This window comes from Geospiza fortis, unplaced genomic scaffold (genome assembly GCF_000277835.1).
Source record: "Geospiza fortis unplaced genomic scaffold, GeoFor_1.0 scaffold138, whole genome shotgun sequence".
Lineage (NCBI taxonomy): Eukaryota > Metazoa > Chordata > Aves > Passeriformes > Thraupidae > Geospiza > Geospiza fortis.
In genome coordinates, this window is record NW_005054307.1 from 7,230,667 (window position 1) to 7,255,530 (window position 24,864).

General features: G+C 39.1%; 2 protein-coding genes across 5 annotated transcripts in view; one reads left to right on the forward strand and one right to left on the reverse strand.

Annotated features, from left to right (window-relative positions):
- Positions 1-552: 552 nt before the first annotated feature.
- On the forward strand, positions 553-10,987 carry LOC102035109 (lanosterol 14-alpha demethylase). The gene is made up of 9 exons (XM_005418582.2): positions 553-758; positions 1,735-1,911; positions 5,335-5,461; positions 6,400-6,574; positions 6,753-6,872; positions 7,340-7,535; positions 8,113-8,208; positions 9,090-9,258; positions 9,919-10,987. The coding sequence occupies exons 1-9, from the start codon at positions 612-614 to the stop codon at positions 10,095-10,097; spliced, it is 1,386 nt and encodes a 461-aa protein (XP_005418639.2). The 5' UTR covers positions 553-611; the 3' UTR covers positions 10,098-10,987.
- Positions 10,988-11,383: 396 nt separating this feature from the next.
- AKAP9 (A-kinase anchoring protein 9) overlaps positions 11,384-24,864 on the reverse strand; it is a 106,760-nt gene continuing 93,279 nt past the window's right edge. For all 4 annotated transcript variants that reach the window (XM_031066767.1, XM_031066766.1, XM_031066765.1 and 1 more), the window contains 12 exons: positions 24,202-24,421; positions 22,382-22,532; positions 20,819-21,487; positions 18,871-19,070; positions 17,905-18,013; positions 16,868-17,053; positions 16,124-16,324; positions 15,497-15,729; positions 14,429-14,514; positions 13,651-13,726; positions 12,661-12,800; positions 11,384-12,004 (listed from right to left, as the gene is read on the reverse strand). In XM_031066767.1, coding sequence (XP_030922627.1) covers positions 11,961-12,004; positions 12,661-12,800; positions 13,651-13,726; positions 14,429-14,514; positions 15,497-15,729; positions 16,124-16,324; positions 16,868-17,053; positions 17,905-18,013; positions 18,871-19,070; positions 20,819-21,487; positions 22,382-22,532; positions 24,202-24,421 — 2,315 coding nt within the window. In that variant the 3' untranslated portion in view covers positions 11,384-11,960. The remainder of the gene's footprint in view (positions 12,005-12,660; positions 12,801-13,650; positions 13,727-14,428; positions 14,515-15,496; positions 15,730-16,123; positions 16,325-16,867; positions 17,054-17,904; positions 18,014-18,870; positions 19,071-20,818; positions 21,488-22,381; positions 22,533-24,201; positions 24,422-24,864) is intronic.

A 24,864-nucleotide genomic window follows, 5' to 3' on the forward strand; every position in this document is an offset into this window, starting at 1 on the left:
CTGGTCGGTACCGCGGGCGGCAGAGGCACTCGCGGCCGGCGGAGCCCTGGGGCGTTCCCGGTGCTGTTTCATCGATGGAGCTTAAGAGAAGGTGCCCGCTAAGGCATGAAGCACAGTGCTAACCTGAAGGTGCTTTTGAGGGGCTGTTTAGCAAATCCTCCAGTACTGTTTCGTTTCTGGCTGCCTTCTTTTTAGTTGCAGTATCTTTGTGCTTCACATTCAGAGGCAGTGTAGGAAGAATCGTAATCATATTAACTTTATTTTAACCTTTGCTGCTTTTAAATATAGTTCTATCTAAACAACTGAATATTTTTTAAAGTTGCTCTTTTCACAAAAGTGTTTAAACAAATATATGTAAAACTTCCTCTGTGGTTAGTTTTTATGTAAATGGACGTGATTTTATTACTTTTGGGCACTGGCACATGCCAGAAAAGTGGTCAGAGCACCAAGCCTGGCAGAGTTCGAGAAGCTTTTGGACAGCTCTGTCACGAGCATGCTGTCATGGATGTGCTGTCACCCTTGTGCATGGTCCCATGCAGGGCCAGGAGTTGGACTTTGACCTTTGTGGGTCCCTTCCAGCTCAGGATATTCTGTTAGTTCATGAATCTGTGATGATCTCTGAAGAAAATTCAGTGTTTATTTTTCTCTTTCTTCTGCAGAACTACCCACCTTTTATTTCATCAGGCATCCCTTTCCTTGGTCATGCAATTGCATTTGGAAAGAGCCCCATTGAATTTTTGGAAAATGCTTATGACAAGGTACGTTTTCCCACATGATTGGCTGAGCATATACAAACATAGTTTTGTGTATCTATTAAGTCCTCTGTCTGAGGCCTGTTTAAAATCAATTTATTCTCATTTACCATCTCAAATATAGAATGGAGTATGCACAGTAGGCTCTGTGATCTTCGGATCTCTTTATGTAGCAGTAGTGTTTTCTGAGGTCTCGTGATTCACGTCACAAATATGCTTGTACATTTGGGTAATACTCATAGCTGAATCACAAGTGAATGAAAAAGTCATTTGCATGAAATTATTTCTTACTGTAATTGGTAACCTTTACTCGTATTCTTTACCAATCTATGACCAAGTTGGAATGTAGCTGACCACCTCTGTGGGCCTCTCTGATGTTAAAAGAGCTGTTGTATAAAACCTCAGTAGTTTTTATACTGTAACAGCCCAGAAGGAATTAATTAAATCAGTAGAGCCTTAATTTCAATTAAATGAAATTTATCAAGCTGTTTCACATTGTCTAAAACTAGAGTTATAAGCTTAAACCTTAGCTTGGTTAGCTTAGAGAAAACCGAATCTGGTGCATGAAGGTCTGCTAGAGATGACTTTTAAACTTCAAAATCATATTTGGCCCCAATTATCTATACATAACTCCATAAATCCATAATTTTTTGAGACAGTGTTTGTAGATTACTGGGGTCAATATATGCTGCAATATGTCTGCTAGTTTTTTTTTTTTGTGTGACTGATATTTTATTAATGTTTTTTAAAATAAATGGTTTTAAAATGTGCATGCTCACATGTGTTCATTATAGCATTAGATATCACTAGTGTGTACATAGAGAATGAATTTAAATGTGGTTTAAAATATATTTATCTTTATTAAATGTACAGATACTTCTTAGGAGAAAAATTAATTTATGAAAGATTATACGGGATAGGGATTTAATGATTTTTGTTCTTATTTCAAATAATATGTTTTTTTGTTTATTCTCTCTCTTAGTATGGACCTGTGTTCAGTTTCACTATGGTTGGCAAGACATTCACATACCTGCTGGGCAGCGATGCTGCTGCGCTGCTCTTTAACAGCAAGAACGAGGATCTGAACGCGGAGGATGTGTACTCGCGGCTCACCACGCCGGTCTTCGGCAGGGGCGTCGCCTACGACGTCCCCAACGCGGTTTGTATTTTCGGTTCCATCAGTAGAAAAGCAGGGCAGCTTCAATGCTGAGTAGGCAGCCCTGAGCTCTTGGCTCTGTGTGCTGGGGTTGTGTTTGTATGAACTGTACATATTGCAATAGGTAAGCAGTCTCATGTGGATAATCTGGTATGTTCAGGTTGTTTTGTTTACTACCTGGCTGTTTGTCACTCTGGATATTATCTTTTGTTTTTGACACCATCTAATCTCACCATAGTGGAAAAACTAGTCAGTCACTTTTTTCTTCCCTTGCAGCATGCCACTGCCTGCAGCTCATTTTCCTTCCAAGCAACTTCAGGTCTTTCTTCTGAGAAAGCCCTAAGAGTGATAACTTTATATTTATGCCATGCCAAATCATCTAGACATGGGAGTAATAACTTAACAGTTTGAACCACAAGCTTTGTTTTGCTCAGACAGATATAATTCTGTGTATATTTGCAGAATGCAGTCTGCATGGGAGCACGGGGACTGTGTCACATGGCATTGTATCTGAGCTAAGCATTGGCTGCTTTCTTGTTTGTGAGGGTGGCCTGTCATGTCAGACTCTCAAACTGCAGAAGCCAACTTTTCTGTGGCCACACTTGCTCCACTGGCACTCTGTGTTCAGTGCATGTTGTATAGCAGAGTAGATGGGTGGAAGAAACAGCACTGTGATATACTTTATTTTTGGATCTTCAATTCTGGCCTAATTTTGTTAGTATGAATGCCAGTCATTTGACTAGTTTCTGTGACCATCAATTTATTTTGCTCCTTAGCATAACTCTTCATCCATCCCTGCCTACGTGGTGTGATTGTTGCCCTATTAATGAAGGGGCTTAGGGGCAGTAATCACTACTCTCTGTGCCTCTGCTCTGGCATTTTGCCATGATCTGCAGAATAAGCATGTTGTCCATACCCTGTTCTTTTGGAAATCTCATACACAGCTAACTACCTGCAACTTGCTACTTTCTAAGTAGGTAAAGGAGAACTTGGTTGTCTCCTCCTTTGTCGGAAGTACTAAATTGTGGATAGCAGTTTGGAGGGAATTGGTTGGTTAGGTGGTAGGTTCTTTGCCACTTGATGGATTTGCATAGCTCCTCATCCCTATGAGAGCCAGCAGGACTGCAGCCTGGATTACAAGGAGATCATTTCTTGTGTCCTAGGAGATCTCTTCCTTGAGTGGGGCCATTCTAACAGACTTGTTTCTGCCAGTTTACATAGTCAGAGGTCTTCCTCAGAAAGTCAGGGATGGAGCTGTGAGTCACTTTTGCAGCTGCTGGAGTGTGGAGGATGCACAATTCTCTGCAGTACATCTCATGTTCTCTCTGGTATATACTTGTTTCAGAAGAGTATCTGTGAATCAGGCTGCTAAGCTAGCCAGATTTTCACTGTGTTGTGCTTGTTTTGTGGATTCTGACTGTCATGGGATGTCTGCTTGAAACTTAAAGGTCATGGTTTGTCCTTAATTCTGTGAAAGCTTACCCACTTGTTAAGATGGTTTGACTTCTGCTTTCATGCTCTTCGTTTGTGGATGGATTTGAATGTCTGTCTTCATGCAAGAGCTAGTTCTTTGATGTGATCTAATCTCATCCATCAGTTTTATAGAATTTTCTGTAAGCTCCTTGGAAATGGAGCTCTACCACCATGTACTTCAGGCACCTAGGGACGATTAGGGCCTACCTCATTGGCCCACCATATACAGCTTTTTGTTGCTTTTTTCTGAAATTAGGTATTTTTCTACATCACCCTAGGGTTTCTTTTTCCCTAGAGTGCACTTGAGTTCTGCTTTAGTCAAGAGATGAACCATATTACTCAGTAAGCCTTGGGTATCTGTGGATATGGTCTCCTTAATTCATACTTTTATACCAGAAGGACTTCTTTCCTATTATCTCTGCAGATTCAGGTTCCTCAAAAAAATCATTTTTCCCCACAAAAATTACTCCTTTTCCACAGTGAACAGATGCAGGGAGTTTGCTATTGACCTTTAAATTATCTCTGACACTGATTATCTCTAGTTTCCCTCTATGAAGCTAGAGGTAGCACAGCCAGTTGTGGCCAGAATGCATTCTGCTAGAGGTAAGCTGTTTTGTTTTTTTTGCACAGTGTCACCACCCACCACCACAATTTCATTTTAGACATCTAATAGGAAGGCATTTAGAGAGCCATGGAAAATTTTGTTGGCATTCTACAACTGATGGGTCATCCTGAAGTTTCTTTTGAGACCCCTTTTTCTCTGCTTAAGCTGCTGTCTATTAATCCTGTGACTTTCAGTCATGTGTTTGGAAGAACCATCCCTTATTCTTCAAAATGAGCAACTTGCTTACCTACCAGTGATTCTGGTAATTGTTAATATCCATAGTCAATACATAACTCATACTCACTCTCTCCTCCCTCCAAGCCTCTTGCAGATAGTTTTTTGTTGGGAGGCGCTGAAATTGCAGAGAATGTGTTCACTCCTATGTGCTATTCTTTTCTCCATCAAGCTGGAGAGTGGCTAGCATGCTGCAAGGGAAAATGTGCTTGTCTCTTTGCTCTGTGGCCCTCTGACGGACTGCTGGGGTCTCACTGCATTCTGAAAACAGAAGCTTCTGGGAAGTAGCTTTTCTCTTAATGCCTTTTGTACATGCAGAGCCCTTGGTGGGAAGACAGATTTTGGTGTATTTCTCATGGTACAGTGCAGAGCTATAGGGCAGATGCCTCATTCATAATTAGGGCTTAAAAATCAAATAAATAATTTTCCGAGTCAATGTCCTGTCAGTGGCATTGAGTGGTTCTCATCTAACAAAGTGCTTTTCACCAGTAGGTTTGTTAGCTGTGAATCTTTTCATAGAAAAAGAGGAAGAGTTGAGAAGGGTGTGAAACTCACTATTTTCCTGGGAAGCAGTTTGCCTCCTGCCTGTCTGACTTCCTGGGCAGTGAGATCAGAGGGCTCTGTAAAAGAAAGGGTCATCTCTAGTTCAGGGACCTTCTGCCTGAGAGAACACAGGAGAGGGAGGGAAAATGAGGAGGCCACATATTGGGGACACAGGCTAAATCCAGACTTTGCAAAGATGGGGCTGGTTATGTTTGTGATTATATATCTAAAGGGCATTTCATAGTTCAATTTTGCATGCATCTTGTATCTTCAGGGATAAAGCTTAATTAAGATACTATATTTTTTTTGTTTGGTACTGCAAAAGAGAGAACTGCAGCTCCTTTGAGCTATTATTTTACTTGAATGTTTCTGAACTATTGCTTGAAAGACAAAGAAGTGAAAAACAGAGAATTACCTATTAGTAAAAACTTGAGTATCTGCTGTACACTGCAGTTCTGATCATAATCCCTGTTTACTTTTGGATGTTCTTATAATAGAAATTCTAATATGTTTTAATCACATTAATATGATATTCCTTGTACTGATTGCTTATTCTGTCTTGGTTCTTTTAGATATTTTTGGAACAGAAGAAGATGCTCAAAACTGGGCTAAACATTGCCCAGTTTAGACAGCATGTATCTGTGATTGAAGAAGAAACAAAGGAGTATTTCAAAGCATGGGGAGAATGTGGAGAGAAAAGTAAGCATGATCAAATGCATTTTTCCTCCAGTTTTCTGGGAAGTACTTAAGGCCAATGCAGTATATTTTGTAAAAGATGTACTGCAATATAAAAGAAATTAAATATTATGTAGGTAAAAGGATACTGAATATCAGAAGAAAGAAAATACAGATTTTTAAAAATCAAATGTAAGACTATTGGAGAATAAAGCTGCTCAGAAAATCACTGAAAGAAAGGAAGGACTATCTTAGTTTTGCTTTCCTAGTCAGCTCATAGTGCACCTGTTGTGCTCATTTTGGATGCTGTCAGTCAGCTCAGTGTAACCATTTCCCAGTCCCTGGGAAAAGCTGCAACTCTGACTTCCTAGAGAGCCTGTGCTGCAGATCTTGGCTCTGGGGGTTTCTGCAGTGAAAAACTGTGTCTTTGAAGCTGATATGTTACATTAGTGACTGAAGTGAAATTGTTATTTTCCCTCATTCCCAACTTGCCCATTATCATCATTGCAAGCTCACAGTTGCATAACAGTGTCAAATATTCTTTAAACATACATACTTATATTTAAATGCATAAAAATTATATATTAATGTCACATTTTAATATATTGAATTATTTTGAATGTATTTGATTTATATGTAAACATAGTTTATAATATAGTAATATATAAATTGATGTTTAAGTGCCTAAGGACTACTATATAAAAATAATTCAGTGGGCAGCAAAATTAACTGGTTTCCTATGGATTTGGATTTCAAGGTTAAATCTTTGTATGGCTTCACTTATATTTGTTAAGAATGAGCTTGTGATGCATGGCTTGCTTTGGAAGAATTACTAACTTGGCTAGAAAAGTTTCTAGAAAGACATACCTTAGAAAAAAGGTATCCATGATCTAATTAAAGAGTTGTTCAAAGAGACATCTGATCAGCCACATTTCAGTAATGTTTTTCAAACCTTTCCTCAGATCTGTTTGAAGCCCTTTCAGAGCTGATCATTCTGACAGCAAGTCATTGCTTACATGGGAAGGAGATCCGAGGCTTGCTGGACGAGAAGGTGGCTCAGCTGTACGCCGACCTGGATGGGGGTTTCACTCACGCTGCCTGGCTGCTGCCAGGCTGGCTGCCTCTGCCCAGCTTCAGGTACCAGCACTAATAGAGGAAGCAACTTAAGCATTTTATCTAAACATAATTGTTGTTTGGATTGCCCCCATCCCCACCACTTCTTCTTTGTAAGCTATTCTAGACATCCCAATAAATGCTCATAAGCATTTTGTGTTACGTTGTGTAAAGTTGCTAATGGAAGTGTTTTGAATCGCAGACGACGCGATCGAGCACACAGAGAAATAAAGAATATTTTCTACAAGGTTATCCAGAAACGTCGAAAGTCTGAGAAAAAGGAGGATGACATGCTCCAAACTCTACTTGATGCTTCATACAAGTAAGCCAAGAGTTTAAAGACTTGTTTGAAGATTTACTTTAGCTTTGAGCTCGTTAGTTAGAACTATCTACCACAACCCAAGAAACATTCCTGCATGCTCTAAATTGGTTGTGTTGCATGCAGTTTGTCCTAGTTGTATTCTTAAAAACAGTTTTAAAACTTCAGTTGTCAATGGTTATTCAGATTTCTGAGATTTTCATTGATGGTCATGAGGTGACTGAGGTTGCTTCCTTTCTCTTTGCTGGCTGTTGAGGAATGATTTTCTTTAAGGCTCCTAAAGAGTCTCTCTCCCTCTGTTCTCCCTTCTCCCTACCCTTAGCTCTTTTGCCTCTTTGTTTAGGGTAGGCAATAAAAGAGTAGGAGTAAGGAGTACATTAGAAGAAATTGTAACTGCTACTGTATAAAGAGCAATGCTAAATAGTGAAGTGTGGCCGGATGAAGCTCCAGCGTGGTTCCATTCTCTGCAGGGACGGGCGCGCGCTGACGGACGATGAAATTGCAGGGATGCTGATCGGGCTGCTGCTGGCAGGGCAGCACACCTCCTCCACCACCAGTGCCTGGCTTGGCTTCTTCCTCGCCAGGGACCGAGCCCTGCAGGAGCAGTGCTATGCTGAACAGAAGGCAGTGTGTGGGGAGGACTTGCCACCCTTAACTTATGACCAGGTCTGTATGTTACATTAGTCCCGAGGGGTATTTTCATACTTCTAGATGCTTATTTAAAAAAAATTAAAAGCTCATCAGACATGAAATACAGTCACATGCTTTTGTGTTAAAATAGTAATTGGCACAGTCATTCTCTGATAATGCTGTTTGCCAGTACATTTCCTCTTCTCTTCCTGTCCAAGTAAATTTTCAGCTTGATACTGTTTTTTTTAATCAGTGTTCATTAGGGAAATTGCCATTCCAATGTTTATTTAATAAATGAGTTCTGTAGAAGATCCTCATATTTTCACTGAGGAAAGCAATGCAGTGTGGCCTTGTTCTTTAATTAGGCAACAGAAAATACTTAAGAGACAAATCACTAAGACAGTACTTGTATTTGATTGCACTGGTTAGTGATTTTTTCCTTCTTAATTGAATCAAATGGAAAAGAAATAATCGATGTAGCTAATGAAGTGCATGTAAATATAAACTGCTTACTCTTCACTATTTTATGTTTTAAAATTATATAAAATAGCATTTTGTTTGTGTTGAATAAACTTGGCTATATTTTGGTACATCATTTTCTCTCTATTTTCAGCTCAAGGATCTCAGTTTGCTAGATCGCTGTCTAAAAGAAACTTTAAGGCTTAGACCTCCTATAATGACCATGATGAGAATGGCCAGAACTCCTCAGGTGAGGTCACCTTTTGGAGCTAATTTCACTGCAGCAGCACAGGCTAGGTCTCAGCTGGCAGAAGGAAACACAAGTGAGCAGTGTTTGCTGGCAGGGAGGGAAGCTGATGGCATTCTGGGGTTCTGTCAGTGGTAGCATAGCCAGTGTTGAGTTAGGTAAGCAATTAATACCTTGAATGTGGTATTGTTTTACCTTCATGTGGAATTGTGTCCAGTTTCGGACCCCTGCAGCCCCAAGCAAGCAAAAGACTGATGAAGTGAAACTAGCAGAGGGCCACCTGGCTGGGAGGGGGCTGCAGCACTGGTGGTCAGAGGCTGAGGGAACAGGGATTGTTCCACTTGGAGAAGAGCAGCTCTGAGATCTAGCAACAGCCATGTGCTGTCTTCTTTCAGCAAAACCAATAGTTTTGTAGTTACCAGTCTTATTTGAGCTTAGTTTGGTGCCACCATGTTTTTGTTTGCCAGGTACTTTTAATTGCTGTAATAGAAAAATTGGGCTTGCATTTAATACAAGCTAGGTAAATCTGAAAGAAAACTTGCTATTGGTACAAGTACAGTACCATGTCAAAAATTCAAAGATTTTTTTAACCATGTCCCTTCAATGTCAAAGGCTTTCAATAAATTTTAATTTCATTATTTTTTTAAAAAAACCTCCTTCTGTAGAACTGTCAGCCTTACTAAAACAGCTGGAAGGTTCCTGCAACTACTTGAGCACTGTGTCCTGTTCAAGTATGAGAGGAAGTATTGGGTTGCAGTAATTTTAAATGCACTTGGCCAAAAACTCTTGAAATTTAAAGCCTCATTATGTAACACTTCAGGTAACATTTTAAAAAGAAAAATGGAGACATTTTGTCATGTGGGGTCTTGTCTCTTCTCTTGCAGACTATTGCTGGATACAATATTCCCCCCGGCCATCAAGTGTGTGTATCTCCCACTGTTAATCACAGACTCAGAGACTCCTGGAATGATGCTCTGGACTTCAAGCCTGACAGATACCTCCAAGATAACCCAGCAGCTGGAGAGAAGTTTACATACATCCCATTTGGTGCTGGTGAGTAACAGAATGCAGTACTTTGTGTGAGGTTGTGCTGAGGTGGCTCACACCAGCTCTCTCCTACAGCACTTCTCCATATTGCAGCAGCTGAGGATAGATTTGTTTTTTTCTGTTTCTGCCTGAAATTTTTCTTATTGTGAAGGTGCTGTTAAAAGAATAAAGTTAATAGTTTTGTATTAGTCATAGCTGTTTATGTATCTCTCACAGCAGTTATCAAAACACCTTCAGGTTAGCATGAGTGATGCTTGACTCACATTTTTTCAAGTCAAGGACAAACTTGGTAACACAAGTTCAGTTGAAGACAGAGAAAAAGTCTGCAGAGTCCCAACTTTCAGAACAGTTTGCAAATATTGCTGTGATGGAGTTAGAGCTGATCTCATTTCTGTGTTGCAAATGCTTCTTTCCTGATACATAAATTAATGCTTTCTAGTGGGGATAGAACATCACAATCTCATTCCACTTACTCGTCTGTTTTATGGAGTGACAACTTGGAAAAATAAGACTTGAGTGGAATTATAGAATGGGGTATGTGAAACATCAGAGCCTCAGATTGTTGAGAAGGGGACGACTACTTCTGCATAAAATTTCTGAAGTTTTCTGATTGTCAAAGGCAATCCAATAAAATATTCTAATTGCATTTTATGGCTCTCTTTTTAGGCCGTCATCGCTGCATTGGAGAAAACTTCGCTTATGTTCAAATTAAGACTATTTGGTCTACTTTGCTTCGTTTGTATGAATTTGATCTCATCAATGACTATTTTCCGACTATAAATTACACAACAATGATACACACACCTAACAACCCTGTTATCAGATACAAGAGGCGGTCGCTGTAAACTCTGTCGCTAAAACCTTACTTTTTAAAGTTGTGTGAACTAACAGACTTCTGAATAAAATTGTGACAGGATAAGTGGCAGATGGAAGCTGATGAATCTACTGTTAGGAAAGCAACAGTAGCCTACCAAATGCAGAAGTTTTGCATCTGTTTTGTTTGCTGACACTGTTTACTGCTGCTGTGTATAATTGCTTGTTCTACAATTTTCTCATTGCATTTTTAAAGCAAAAGCATCTTTTGTATTGATGTAACACTTTTAAGGTGCATGCCAGATCCTCTTAATGAAGAAAAAAGTAATTTCTACGACTGGAACTTCTTCCTTTTGAAAAATAATTGAAGATTACTCTCCCCAGACAACCAAGGGGCAAAGCTGCCTACCTTGCCTCTGTACCCAATTTCAGCAAACCCATCTGGGAACAGGCACCACAGGGGACTGTACTTGGTGGTGCCCTTCCTTTGGCATTTACGATCCTCTTCCAAGTGAGGGATGGTCTTGGCTGATTTAAGAAAACATTACTATGCAGCTAAGTGGTAGGCAGAGTTCAAAGTGTTCACAGGTAAGTCATTTCAAGAATGAGCCATTTAACTGTCTAACTTGAAGTAGTTGTAAAATGCTTATGTTCAGAAAGCAACAAGTAATTCTCTAAAAAAAATTGAAAATGGTGATCTCTGGAAGCTTGATGTCAAGTGTAAGAGTAACAATATGAAGATATGAACAACATGAATTTTGTAAATAACATGTTTGTGTGTAAAAAGGTGAAACAGCTGAATGTTGTCTGGGTTTGTACTGACTCATGCAGGATTGCTAAATGGTGTTTGGTTCAAGAATTCTTATGATAAATGATAATGAACTCTGGCTCATGGGAATTTTGAATTAAATTTGTAAACAAACCTCTTTGTGAAGTTTTCCATTCTCAATTCTGTACTTCTTTTTGAAAAGGTTTCATCAGTAAATTTGTAACTCTCTCTTGGAGTGGCAGTGCCCCCTTCAGCAGTGCTCCATGTAACCAGGGTTTTGTCTTGTCCTTCCTGGTCTAAATTCAGTGTAACTGTTCTAAAACCTTGTGTTTGTTTGTATCAGTCATGGCAGGTGAGGGAGCACAGGCTCTTCCCTCCCAGCCCTGTCAGATGTGACCAGGGTCTGCAGAAGGCAGGCTTGTCCCTGTCTCTCTCTGATACCAGCACTTTGGAATCTGTAGGAAGTCTAGCTGCAGTCACTACAAGCAGGAGGACCTCAGGCAGGAGCAACCTGTTCCATGTGAATAAGGGAGCAGTTCTTCAACACACTTAGAAGCATGAAGTCATGTTTATTTCAGTACTTTGACAAAATACCCATAAAATTCAAAACTTCTACCATTACAAAAATAGGTCTCTACAAGTGATATTCTGTCTGCACTGCCAGTAGCAAATATTACGAGTCAATGTAACTTCAGTAGCCTTGCCAGAAAAAGTGCAAGTAAACTTTGCTGAATGTAGCTCAATTTAATTAATACACAAGTTTCATCTTCGCACCCTTTTGATAAATACACACTTCATAAGTTAATCATTTAAATTAGCATTCCACAAATATACATGTAATTTAATGGCTGGGGGGTTGTTTTGGGTTTGGAGGGATTTTTTTGGGGGGGGGGTGTTTGTTTGGGGATATTTTTTCAGATTCTTTTTTTCCCATGAACACAAAGTGCCTACATCCATAAATCCCAGTCTCTGTGGGAGTGCCAGGATGGAACTGTATACAATCGTATAGCTGTGTTCATATTGGTCCCACAATATACACATTATACAAAAGCACAGAAAGAGCACAGATTTACAGAAGGCAATCTGTTAGCATCACTGCCAGTGATGGAGATGTTGAAGGGTATTATTATCTTCTTATACCCATGTGCAACTGAGTGTATGAAGTCGAACCTGTAAGATGGAGAGAAAAAAATGTCATCAGGATTACTTGGAACAAGTACATACATTCATTCAGCTGAATAAGCATGAAAGATTTTACACGGGAGATCATGGAATTAGGACTTTTATAGATCAAATTATCTTTTAAGAACAAAACTTTCCCAAATGATGGGGAAGACAAACACAAGAACTTCAAAACTCCAGTTTGATAGATTTCATCCCATTGTTCTGACAATTTTCTTGATGCATTCCTCTTTCAGTACAAAAATTGTCATCATCTATGGGGCAAATTGACTGTAACTTCTGTAATCAAACTGGTAGGAGAAAAAAATTCCTCTTCCATGTCTTAATCTTCTGGGTACATTTTTCTCTATATAACTGAGACTCTTAGCAAGATGCCAACTGAATCCTTGCTGTGCAGTTATTAGAAACCAGGGAAGTTGAGTGTTACCAATAATCTCAAAATCTATACAGAAAACATGCTTGTATCGCTTTTCAAAGAATTTTACGATCTTCTTTTAAGTGAGCTTTTTGCTAGAGCTCAGAAATGCCTCTTGTTTAAGGCTGGAAATTGAAATGGAAATTGTTATGTATCTGAGAGAACCAGCACCCAGGTGGCAGTGGGCCCTGTGCTGCCCAGAGGTGCTGGCAGGGTGCCTGAGCCCCACCTGACTGCACGCTGCCCAGCCGCTTCTGCAGCGCCTCCAGGCGATGGATGTAATCTGTCAGAGCCCTTTCGGGGTCGTAGTTCTGCAGCTGGGGACAGGCGAAGGACACTGGGTTTAAATCAGCATGCATCCCCTGCAGCCTAGGGGCACAACAACACACACCGTTTCAGAAAGGGACATTTTGAGTCCAAATATCAGCAACACAGCAAAATACTGTAGGCAGGGATACCTTATGGCCTGCATATCCATGTAGCAGCCAGCACATCAACCCCTGTAACCTCCCTGCCACTTACTACCCAAGCCAAGAAACCACTCCTTTGTTTCTGGACTTTTCTTTCTACTGCACAGGATTTGTTGCTGCATTTTTTTGAGACACAGACTGACCAGCAAATTCCTAGTGAGACTGCAGCAGAATCCATGGTAGATTGAAGTTTAGTTTTCTACTAAGAAGCTTGTGTCAACAAGGATATGGCCATCTTTACAGGATTCTGCCTCTTGGCATTACTCTCTGTAAGTAAAAGTCAATAGTGGCTAACATAGATTAAAGGTTTTTACCATGTAAACTGTTATGGTTATGACAAACTAAGACAATACAAATATTGAGGTGGTTTACATGAAAATGAAACCCAAAAATGGCTAGAATTTGATATTCAGTGAAGATCTGAACTCACAACTTCATATAAGCTCATCAAAGTGTGATGGCACTCATAAAAATGTTGCCCTTGATGAAAAATACCCGGTATCACTGGCAGGGGTGTGTGAGCTTTAGCCTCAAATCATGTGATGAGTAATCACACACTGAATGCCTGAGACATAATTTTTGACATATTCTTACAAAACAGTTAGATCTTGCAGCATCAAAGGTTACAAACCTTAGCAGTAAACACTGAGGCTTTCAGTTATTTAAACAGTGCCTGAAAGAGAATAATAATAAAAAAACCCCAAATATCTTGAAAGCTTATAGGAGATCTAAGAGATTCCATGCCTGACCTGGATCTAGAAGAATGCCTCTGTTCTCCATAAAGATCCATGCCAGCAGAAAATGAATCAGGCCGCAATTCATTACCTAGAAATACAAGATATACAGAATATTAGAAATACAAAAAGCAGTGCCTTGAAAACTAAAAAAAAAACCCAAAAACCTTCTGCACTTTACTGGGAATCTCAGATATGAGCTTTCTGTTTGCATATCATAAAAATGGCATTTAACAAGTGTAGGTCACTTTCAGACTCCCTCAAGCAAAAGCAGAGGTGAAATCCTGGCCTCACTGACGTCAATGAGAAAACTCTCACAGACCGAGCAAAGATTTTAGTGCAGACCTAAACAGACAGTAAATAATAAAGAAGCTTCTGATTCTCCTTAGACTCCTACAAAAAGCAAACAGAAAACTGTTATTTCCCAGAATTAAACCTGTAACAAAAGAATGACAAGCTTTTGTTCTAAGGACCCTGTGGTACAGATCTCCTACAAAAACTCCAATGACTCAGCTAGAACTGCTTTCATGAACATGCTCCATAGGGAAACCTTCCATATTTTTTTAAATCCCACCCACGATGGAGCAAAACAAAACTGAAGAGAAAGCAAATAGGTTAGTGTCTGTGCTGAGCATGAAAACTGAGAAATAGGTTAATCCAAACAATTATAGCGAAAGAAAGAGGCAACAGCCCCCATTCATTCCAGATGAGGATAACACAAAACCCATCTCCATTAAGCAGTGGTGTGACTTGTGAATACCATTTTCTCAGACATTACTGGACAGTGACTTACCTGTGTTCTGGCTAAAGACATCCCTATTGATAGTCAGAATTCCAGAACCTGTAACTCTGTGCCATCGACGAACCAGGAACTTCATTCTGCATTTCAAATTAAAAAAAAAAAAACAAAAACCAAACAGCCTCAGGATAAATGCAATAGTCTGATAAAAGTAATCTGCTTCTTGTATTCTAGAAAGTATAAGAATTTCTTGCAATTTCCAGCCAGCAAAATTAACAGATGGGCATCTAAAACCTGAGTATCAAGTACAAAACATCCTTTTGCATATCCCTAAGAAAGACCATCTTTTGTCCAAACCTGTTCCACCTGTACAATTCCAGAGATGCTGTATAGGTCCAAATGGACAGTAAATGGCTCAAACACCAAAGCTACAGCACACCAGTATTTTAAAATCATACTAAATATACTTTTTTTCTCTGTTGCAGCCCCAAAGCTGCAACTGCAGAGCACTATGAGTAAAATTCTCACAATAGGTATGTGAACACTTCCTTGAATTTATACGACACACAAGGCTCAGAACAATAGCAAGCAGAAGTGCCTGGGGGTTCACACCTTTGTGAAGAAGTTTTGTTAGCAACATGGCAGTACTATGCAGTAATAAACTACTTTTTCTTCCTCACCAATTCCTGCTCATCCTTAGTCTTGTGAAATTCAAAGGACTACCTAGATTAGGAAAATTAATTCCTAAATTGATATTATACTTACATGTAAGACTTTAATCTTTAAAGGAAATTTAGTTGCAGGAAAAACCCTTGTAAATAAGCGCAATCCTTAGAATGTAATAATGTTTTTTAATAATATGACTTTACCCAGTACACTCCATCTGAGATTATCAGATACTGAGCCCTTTTCAACTACAGACTACTTATTCCTATTGCAGAATTTACCTACACTCTGCTCACCTTGTCACCCTACAAGTATCTACTATATTCATGACTATCAAAAATATGCCATTTAAACAGGAAGGAATATGAAAATTTCTAGATCTCACTGGAGAGCTAGAAAAGTGTATATTAAACAGCACAGTCATATCTGTTTGAAATGTAACTTCCTGCAGGTTACCTTGAAATTGCAATGGACACTCTGACTGCAGAGCGAAATCGTGTGAAACCCTTTGAATGATGTGTGATGATTTCAAGGTCTGTGTAGGAAGGCTGTCCCCCCATCCGTGCTATGAGGGCCAGTGTGGCTTCTTCACACTCCTGGAATCCTCCAAGTAACAGCAGCAAATATTTTTTCTGATATATGAGAGCTTTCCGGAAGCTCTCTGCCCGTAGGTATTTGCCATAAATTCTCTGCAAAAAGAGAAAAACACAAAAAGCTCTATAAGCTCCAAGAATCACAACAGTTCCAAGACCTTTGACATCATTACTTCTACAGCCTTTCTGTGATTATTCATTTCTCAGTTCCATGGAGAAGACTGTGCTGCTGCTTAAACCTGTTGAATGTAACTTCATATATTGAGGATCACTAAACAGCAAGAAATAGAGCACACACAAAAGGACAACATAGGTGTTTACATGTCATTCTTGGAGAGAAAAAATAATAGTGAAGTACCTGAAGATGAAAATTTTAAAACTGAATTAGTATCTTTTTACTCAGAATAAAGCAGAGTGAACACAATGAAAAATAAGCCCAAAATCTAAATGTTTAAAGCAGTTAGTATGTGGGAAAAAAAAATCTTCTTACCCTTAGAACAGCATTTTCAGCATCTGATCCCAGTTCTCTGAGGAAAGCCTCACTCCTGAGCTCTGCTCTCAGCTTGGAGAGTTCTGCATCAGCTTGTTTCAAAGATTTCTGCAGCGACAGCCTTTCTCTGTTCCAAATCTCCTTCTCAGAAGCAACAAGAGTATCAATATTAACTCCAACATCTGATGAGTGCCTAGAAGACTGAAGACAAAGGAAATTGAATTTGAATGACATAATTTGGAGAAGCTTAGGCCATGTCATTCTAGTCACTGTTTTCGTGGAGAGCTCATAAAATTAATGAGAAAAACTATTCAGTGCTTGGATCTGAGGCCACCCTTGCAGTCTGACAGCTCAAAAACAGTGACTTTAGGAGCTCAATCAATGTCCCAGAAAAATACAGCTTCTCTAAAAAAAAAAGTCCCTTCAACTGGATCATACTAGCTTCTGGATCTTGAAGGCTATCTGGATCTGCTTATCATGGTGATAAGATAGATAAAAAAGAAAGGCGCAAAGCGTTTAAAATAAAGGAGTAGTTAACAAAAAGAAGCTGGGTAAAATCACAAAGTTTTACACTCAACAGAGTTGAGGCATACTGACCACTGAACAAGAATAACCCACCTCAATTTACTCTGTAGAGGAAAGCCAAGAAAGACAGATAGCTTGATCACTCTCAACTGGGTGACCAAGACAAGAAATTAGGCTTTGAATACATAACTCATTAGATCAGCACCACCAAGGACATACATAGTCTGCAGAATGCTGTCTGTGCTGGTATCTTCTCAGTTCTTCCTCCAGTTTCATAACAGCATTCCTCAAATTATTCTTCTCTTCACTCAGTCTGCTGACAAAGCCTGTCAGCTCAGCATTTTGCCTGAGCAGCCTCTCAGTCAGAGAGCTGGATGGAGTCCCTGGCGGCACCACCATCTTCAGCTATGAGGAAGAAAGAAAACCAAACTCAACTTCTATTAGATCCAAATTGCCAGCTTGAAAATAACTGGCTTACAGTGAAAAACATTTATAGATAATGATAATAACTTTGTATCAACTTCATATAAAAAATTTCAGTGTACATGTAAACTACAAATCATGGTGTCTATACTTACCCTATATATTACAGCAGAGTATTTTCGTACAAGCTCAATTGTACCAGCTATAACAATTTGCAAAGTTTTCTACTATGTTTATCTTTATCTAACCTAGAGGAAAAGAAAAGCCTCAAAGCTTTTTTCAAGTTACATTGAAAATCCTTGCTTAAAATATAGGACCAAATATAGGGACCAAATCAAGCTCACTTAAAAATCAAATATTGCCAAATTCTTTGCAACAGATTACCTCACTTCATTTCTTTTACACAGGTGCACGCCACTCAATTTTCAGTGGCCTTTCATTTGGTAAATACAAGGCAGTTTAAGTAAATGTGTTGTATCAATACAATAAAGTAAATACTAAATGTTGATTTTAGTATCAGGAAATACTGAGAAAAGTTTCCTCAGTTATAGGATTACTGCTGAAAAGATCTTAAAGAAAAAGTCATGAGATGCAGAAATTTAAAATGAAACTGAAAAGGTTTTGATTTGAAAGTTGAAAAATCACTTTTAAAGTATTAAAAATTAAAAAAAAATGGAAAGGGGTTTTTACACTTTACATATTCCATTCAGAACACTGGCTGGAATTTTCCCCTATAAAGACCTGAATAAGTACAGGCTAACAAACTCCTTGCAGGTTCTGCTCACAGCTCTTCATTCTAACTCTCCCATCAAAGTTACAGCATTGACTCTCACCTCTTCCAGACTGGGCAATCCAGACAGTATTTTCAGTTCTGAAATAACTTCTTCAATAGCATTTTGTACTGAAATGAAGTCCTTTTCATCTGCTGTTTCAAGCTGCAATCTGAAACAAAAGGGGTTTCAACAGCAGATCAACTCTGACACCATGAGCCACACTAACAGGACTTTCCATGGATTCCTATGCACGGGATCTATAGCAAATCACTTCAGCAGTACTGGAGACAGGGCAACATTTTCAAGACTGCTAAGTGACTCTAAACAAAATTGTCTTGATTTAAAAAAACAAAGTGTATAGAACAGTTTTCACTCACTTTTAGACAGGGATATTCTACATGAAGCACATTTAAAATAGTGGTTCTCCTTCCCACAAATCTGTTGAATCTGTGTGATCAAAATCCTAGGGTATTTCCCAGATATACTGCATTCTGCTTTGCCCAAATGTTTCAGAAGGAATGTTTAATATTAAACGACCATCACAGCAAAATAAAAAGAGATTCAAACCTCCCATGGACCTGGTACCATGACATTTTTAAATCTTATGGAGATAGTAACCTTCCAAAAATAAGAATCAAGATCAGTTTCACTAGACCATAATTTTTTCCCCAAGGAAGATGAGTTAGAACAATAATCCCTATATTCACCCCCTTATGCACGATGAATTATTTAATTACTATTTAAAATTCATTTATACCCAGATAAACCTTATCACTTTTCAGAGGAAAAAAAGACTATTTTGCTGTGCCTTAGAAAGGACCCTATTAAAACATATAGGATTTACAGCAGCACTTGATACTCTGCAATCTTGTCTTTCATCAGTGTATCTCAAGTAACAGCATACACTATAAAACGAACAACCTCAAACTCAATTAAATCCTGCAGTCTGTGAATCAGGATTCAAACCCAATATATTAGCTTGCTGGCTGCTATTTACTAAACCAAATTGCTGAAGACTAGTCTAACCTGCTAGCAGCTTTCCGAGCCAGCTGCTTCAGCTTTGGAGATGCATTTTGCAGCTTTTGTCTGACTTTTTCCAGAATTTCAGTAGCAGCAGAAAGATCTCCCGTCAGTGTGCGGTAAGTCAACTCATTCGTCTCAGCTCCTTCCATTTTTTGCTGGAGAACCCAATTTCTTGTTCTCTCATTGGGTGTATGCCAGGTAGTCTGGAAAGAAATATGTATTTTTTATATATATATATATATGTACGTATATATATATATATAACAATAGTATGTGATCCAGTGCTGTAAAAGGAAAACATATGATTTTGAAACATACTCAGAAACTAAAGAACTGGTAATTCTGGCAGAGAAAGAATTTTAGTGTGACTACAACGCTGCTGTAATGTAGCACTAAACTATCATTCATGAAAGGTCTAGTGTCTTTCTGCACTAAGAACTAGCAATCATGGAGCTACAGTGTGAATCCAGTGAAAAAACTCAGCAGGATGTCATTAAGACTTTCTGTTTCTTCCATCAGCAGCTCCTTTACCAGTTGTGCAAGGAATTTGGGCAACTGGGCCTATGTGTTTTTGTAACCAATTTATAGTCAGAAGAACAGGGGCTGAAAGAGATCACCATGGTCATGGAGATCAGTCCAGTCCCAGGCAACCACACCACTGATGCTACCACAAGCAAAACAATGCACTGAAGAGGTGTTCCTGGGTAACAGCCTCCCAACACTGCCATGGAAGAACTGCTATCCCTCACAAAGAAAACCTGAGTCCGTGGCTCTGCCTTTGGCTGTTTCCCCTACAGGGCAATACCAAAGCAGAAAGTCAGAGTGTTTCAAATGTCACAGGAAAAAGCAGGAGATGCATTATTTGAAATCCCAGGCAAGTCCTGGAAAGCAGATCAGACTATCTGCTGATGAGGAAGGGAAAAACCCCAACAGCTGCTGCTAACCTGATCCAAGGGAAGACTCTGCTGACCACAGTGCTGGCAGTTCCCTGTGTGCAGAAGAACAAGGTGCACAAAATGGGCATGGCAGGAAGGCTGCTGCTGTCACAGTTACCAATACACTCAACAGCCTGCCTTTAGATACGGGTAGTTTCCAATGCCTCAGAAGATAAAAACCAGTAGCCAAAGTAGATGAAAAGAAAAATTTCCTCCTTGGCTCCACATACAAATAACTGGTAAAACAAATGATGACAGGATGGGCAAAAACATGGTCAGCAAAGAGGCAAGCAAGTCTTCTGTCAGTCCTCTCTGCGATTACCCACAAATCACTCATGCAGCAACACTTACCTCTTACAGGCAAGTTTCTAAAAGTAATTTGAAAATAATTTTAAAACTTGCCTAACCTTTTATGACAGTGAAAAACGTAGAGGCAACAGAGACAGTACTTTCACTCATCTAAAATTAGGATAATTCTTAAATTGATTTTTTACCTTGACTTCTTTCTTCTATTTTGTTTGCTAACATACACACATTCATACATATGCTTGTTTGGTTGCTTACTCATTTCTTTACTGAAGCTGTTGGAAGATCCCTTATGATGTTTCAAAGATCCTTTGCAGTTTATGAACTAAAGATTAAGTGCAGTGACCTGGGGCATTCCTGAGTAGGAATAGCTCATTCCTGCAACTGGTTGCAAGAACATTCTTCTCCTGTACTGAGACACAAAAAATGTGTGTATACACCCAGATGCATTTCCCCTGCCCATGCTCCTCCTCATACACTTTTATGCTCCTCCTTATATACTCCTATAACTTCACTCTCAGGAGGAAGCATGTGAATAGTTTTAGGAAGCAAACTGGAATGCTTTCCCTTTTCCATTCTCTGGTGCCCATGTTCTGTAATCTGCAGGCTATTTCATAGATTGAGTCAAGGCACAGTGCCATAATTGAGCAAAAGAATTAAAGCTAAATGTTATATTTCAATATTACACATTACTTTTAATCCTACTGTACCTCATTTGGGTTGTGGCTTGGTGTCCTTTTGGCTTCCTTTCTTTCTTCATCCTCCTGCTCTTTTTTCTGTAGATCTTGGATTATTTCCTGCAACTTCTTTGTTTCATTCCCTAATTTATGAACTTCTTGCTTCTTTTCTCCAAGTTGCCACTGAAGGTCTTCTACTTTGGACTCTAGTTCGTGGAGTTTCTTTTGTACTATTATGTTAGCATCCTGTTCTGCTTGTAGTGCTTGTCTCTGAATCTGCCTTTCTTTTTCCATTTGCTGTCTCACTTGCACAGATTCCAGTTTGTACTTCTCCATCTCACTTACTAACTCCACTATACGGTCATGCTTTTCATCCATTTGCTTCTGTAGCTCTTTAAGCAATTCCTCAGATGGATTAGGTGCTCCAGCTTGCCCCTTATCTTCAGCACTTTGAAGCTGAGCACACAGCTCTTTTTCCCTTTCTAGGGCACTGCTTATTTCGAGAGCTCGAACCTTCTCTGATTCAAGAAGCACCTGCAACTCAGAGTTACGGCCTCGCTCACGTGACAGCTGGGCAGCACTGAGTGCTTCTTGGGATTCAATCCTCTGCTGCAGATCACTTGACAGCTGTTTCTCCTGCTCCAGAAGTTTACTTAACTCCAAGTTCTTTTGTTTTTGATCTTCAAGAGAAAACTTTAAGTCCTTTCAAAAGAAAACAAGAATTGATCAAAGTCATTTGTGCATACTTTCCGTTAAATTCTGCAAATTGCAAATATGCTGCCTCTACACACGCTGCTTTTGACAGGTTTTGCTATTCCCAAGTAATGTGACAATACTCTGAATGCTGCAGTTACATCTGATACTAAAATACATTACAGATGTCTTTATTCTAAAATCAGATTATTTCATAAAAGAATCTTTTTAACACATACTTTATAGTGGGATACAAACAACTGTAGTTCTGAAGCTGAAGACAGCCAGCTGCTTTTACTTCCTAAAACTGTGAAAATGATTTTTCAGCTTTGGATTTCAAGATGTAAATAAATTGATGCTGTTGAAGTTATGCTTTTTTGTCTTTTGTCTTGTACCAGGATACCTGTTCTCCCCTATATCAAATACTGCAGAGGTATCAAGGAAGATACTAATGAAGCATTTTCTTCTAAAGTAAACTCCTTAGTTTGATTTTCATGAGGTGAAACTGCAGACTTTTTAAACTGTGACAAACAATATGTCTCCTTAAATCATATTCTTAAATACTATATTTTATGAGTTAGGCTGTGGTGGGGGCTGAGTGTAGCCATCAGCAGTGTCCTGTCCCCTTGAATAACTGAGAGCCATTATAGAATCTTTTAATCTTGGGCCTGAAAAGCAAAGTGAAATTCCTATTGATTTAAATGGAATGTGCATCAGGCCTTTTTCACACTGTCCACGCAGCTTCTATAAATTTTTCTTCAGCTCTAGATGATATAATACTACAGCTGAAGACAGAACAATAAAGCATGCATTGGACAAAAAATGTGAACTGAGATGAAACGTTAACCAAAAGAATATTTTCATGCTCCTTGATGTCCCAGGCCACTTGGGATTATGGAATACCTCAAGCTCTTCTCTTCCTCTTTCCTCACTGCGTTCCATTTTAGCTTTTTCTTTTTCCAAAGCCCACTGTAGCTCTCTTGATCTTTTCTGTTCATTGGCCATTGTATCCTTGAGAATATCTAGCTCAGCTGCTTTTTCTTTAACTTCAGTCCTAAAAGAAAAATGGAGCAAACTTTACATCAGGCAATGACTCTAATCCTATCATGATGCAGTCAGTTACTTGGTATTTATTCCATCCTGTGCACTGAAAACACTGCTAGTCTAGTAGAGTAACAGTGAAAAGCCAATTAGGAAGACAAGGCTAACTCAAACCCAAAAGAGTTGCATCGTTCAAGAACTGCCACAAGTGTGTCCATCTTGCTACCTTTGTAGCTGCCACTTGCGGGGGCTCAGAGGCAGTTAGCGCTCAACCTTATCCTGTCAAGGGCCAAAATCTTAAACAATGCCATGGAAGTGCATCTTGCTGCCATGTTTCTCAAAGGAAAAAAATATACTGGGGGAAAAGAAAAAATCTATGACCTAAATTTTCATTTTTTTGCAAATGAATTTTGTATCCGTTTTGAAAAAGAAACTTGCTCCTGATGGTCTGTAAAAGCTATAAAGTAATGTGTAAAGTAATGCAAATTTAAGCTCCAGCGTAATTTGTTATCTCTGAGCTGAACATTAAGATACTGTTCATGGGTGCATCCCTCTGGTTCAGGCATAAATAATAATGGCTTTCCTAAGTGCCAGATTGTTGAAGATTGCATGCAAGATGTTTTCCATTACCATCTGTATGGCTGATTACCTTGTCAAGTGAGCAGTTTGCCTTATCTCTCTCTTTGAATGACCACATTCACACCTTCCTCGGGAGGGGACCTCCGCTGATAACAGACTATTGAATATCGGTGCATGACTGATAAGAACTATAACATCCCATTGTGAGATGCTCCGCCCAGAGGGAGGAGCCAAGCACTGCTACCCCGATATACTCCGAGATTCTGAAATTGCAGTTCAGTTTTTTCTCCACGAGATTCCCCAGAGGAACAGCAGCTACCTTTTCCTCCTGGATCTTCAGAGGAAGACTACATCCTTCTCTACAGAACCCCCTTGCTCCAACAGAACCACACCTGAGACTTCAGAGGACTGCAGCCACATTTTCAATCGGACTGCCACCAACACCCTGACCAACAGGGTGTCAGGTTGGGTTCTGACTCTGTCAGTGTTGTTCCAGTGGACTGTATTGTTTATTTTATTCTTTTTATTTCTTCCCTATTAAAGAACTGTTATTGCCTGCTCCCATATCTTTGCCTGAGAGCCCCTTAATTTAAAATTATAGCAATTCGGAGGGGTGGGGAGGGTTTACATTCTCAGTTTCAGGGGAGGCTCCTGCCTTCCTTAGCAGACTCCTGTCTTTCCAAACCAAGACACAGATCTGTGGCTTCTGCTATCAACCATGTCAAAACAACATTTAAGAGTATTTCATGTGGAAGTACTTGCAAAGTCATCTTAACTTTGCAATTTTTTCCTCCATGTTCATAGAGATTAAAAACCTTTATTAAATATGGTTTACTTATCAGCTTGTATAGAGTAGCCTAATGCTACTCTATACGAGCTAATAATTTTTAAAAAGGAACTTGATAACTAATAGAGTTAATTATTAATTGAAATATATTCTTTGTCAAATGTAAAAAGTCTATTTTAGTCAGGTAGGTTTTACAGAAATACTGAGAAGCAATTATGCTACATGAGATCAAGCCCCTTAAGAAAATCAGAATGATGGTTTCAGATAAGGAAAGATAATCTACACAGCCAACACAAACTGGCACTGAAAGACACACCTGATGGTTTCTAGGTCCTTGAAGTGCTTGTGCTGTGCTTTAAGGGTTGCTTCAAGCTCTAGTTTGGCTTGTGCAAGTTCATTCTTCATCTCTGCGCCCATCATCCGCTCTGAATTCAGCTGCTCCTGAAGCTCTGCTGCTCGGTCCTTCACACTCCGGAGCTCCACTTGCATCTCCAGAATCTGCAACTGCTTCTGCTGCATATTATACTCCAGCATTTCTAAGGAGAGCACCATTCATATGGAAATTACTTTATGAAAAACACTCTGTTTGGGTAAAGCTTCTCCTAGCCAGAGCACGACCACTATTAGGCTACTATTAAGAGTGATATTTTAAAATAATATTTTCTTTCAGTAGCGTAATAAAAGCAAACCCATGACTTTTATACTTGAATATCTTTTGTATTTTGAAGAAATCACTTCAACTTCTTTATTTCTTAAAGGCTCTAAGATGTGTGCAACTGTATCAATGTGCATCATTTGGATAATGATTAACACAATTTAAGTTAGTTATATTACATATGTATACTTGTGACCTAATATTTGTAACTAAACACTGACAGTGAGCTTTACTTAATTTTAAAGTATACCTGTTCTCTGAACCTTTTGTTCTTCATTCTAATTCCTTCTTAGTTTCTGCATTATGACTGACTATCCAACTTAG

Bases quoted from the DNA above. Each gene is read 5' to 3' on its own strand.
- LOC102035109 (XM_005418582.2), top strand. From the start codon at position 612: ATGATCTCTGAAGAAAATTCAGTGTTTATTTTTCTCTTTCTTCTGCAG. The intron at 1,912-5,334 runs GTTTGTATTTTC...TGGTTCTTTTAG, and splicing joins CCTACGACGTCCCCAACGCG to ATATTTTTGGAACAGAAGAA. The intron at 6,575-6,752 runs GTACCAGCACTA...TTTGAATCGCAG, and splicing joins CTGCCTCTGCCCAGCTTCAG to ACGACGCGATCGAGCACACA.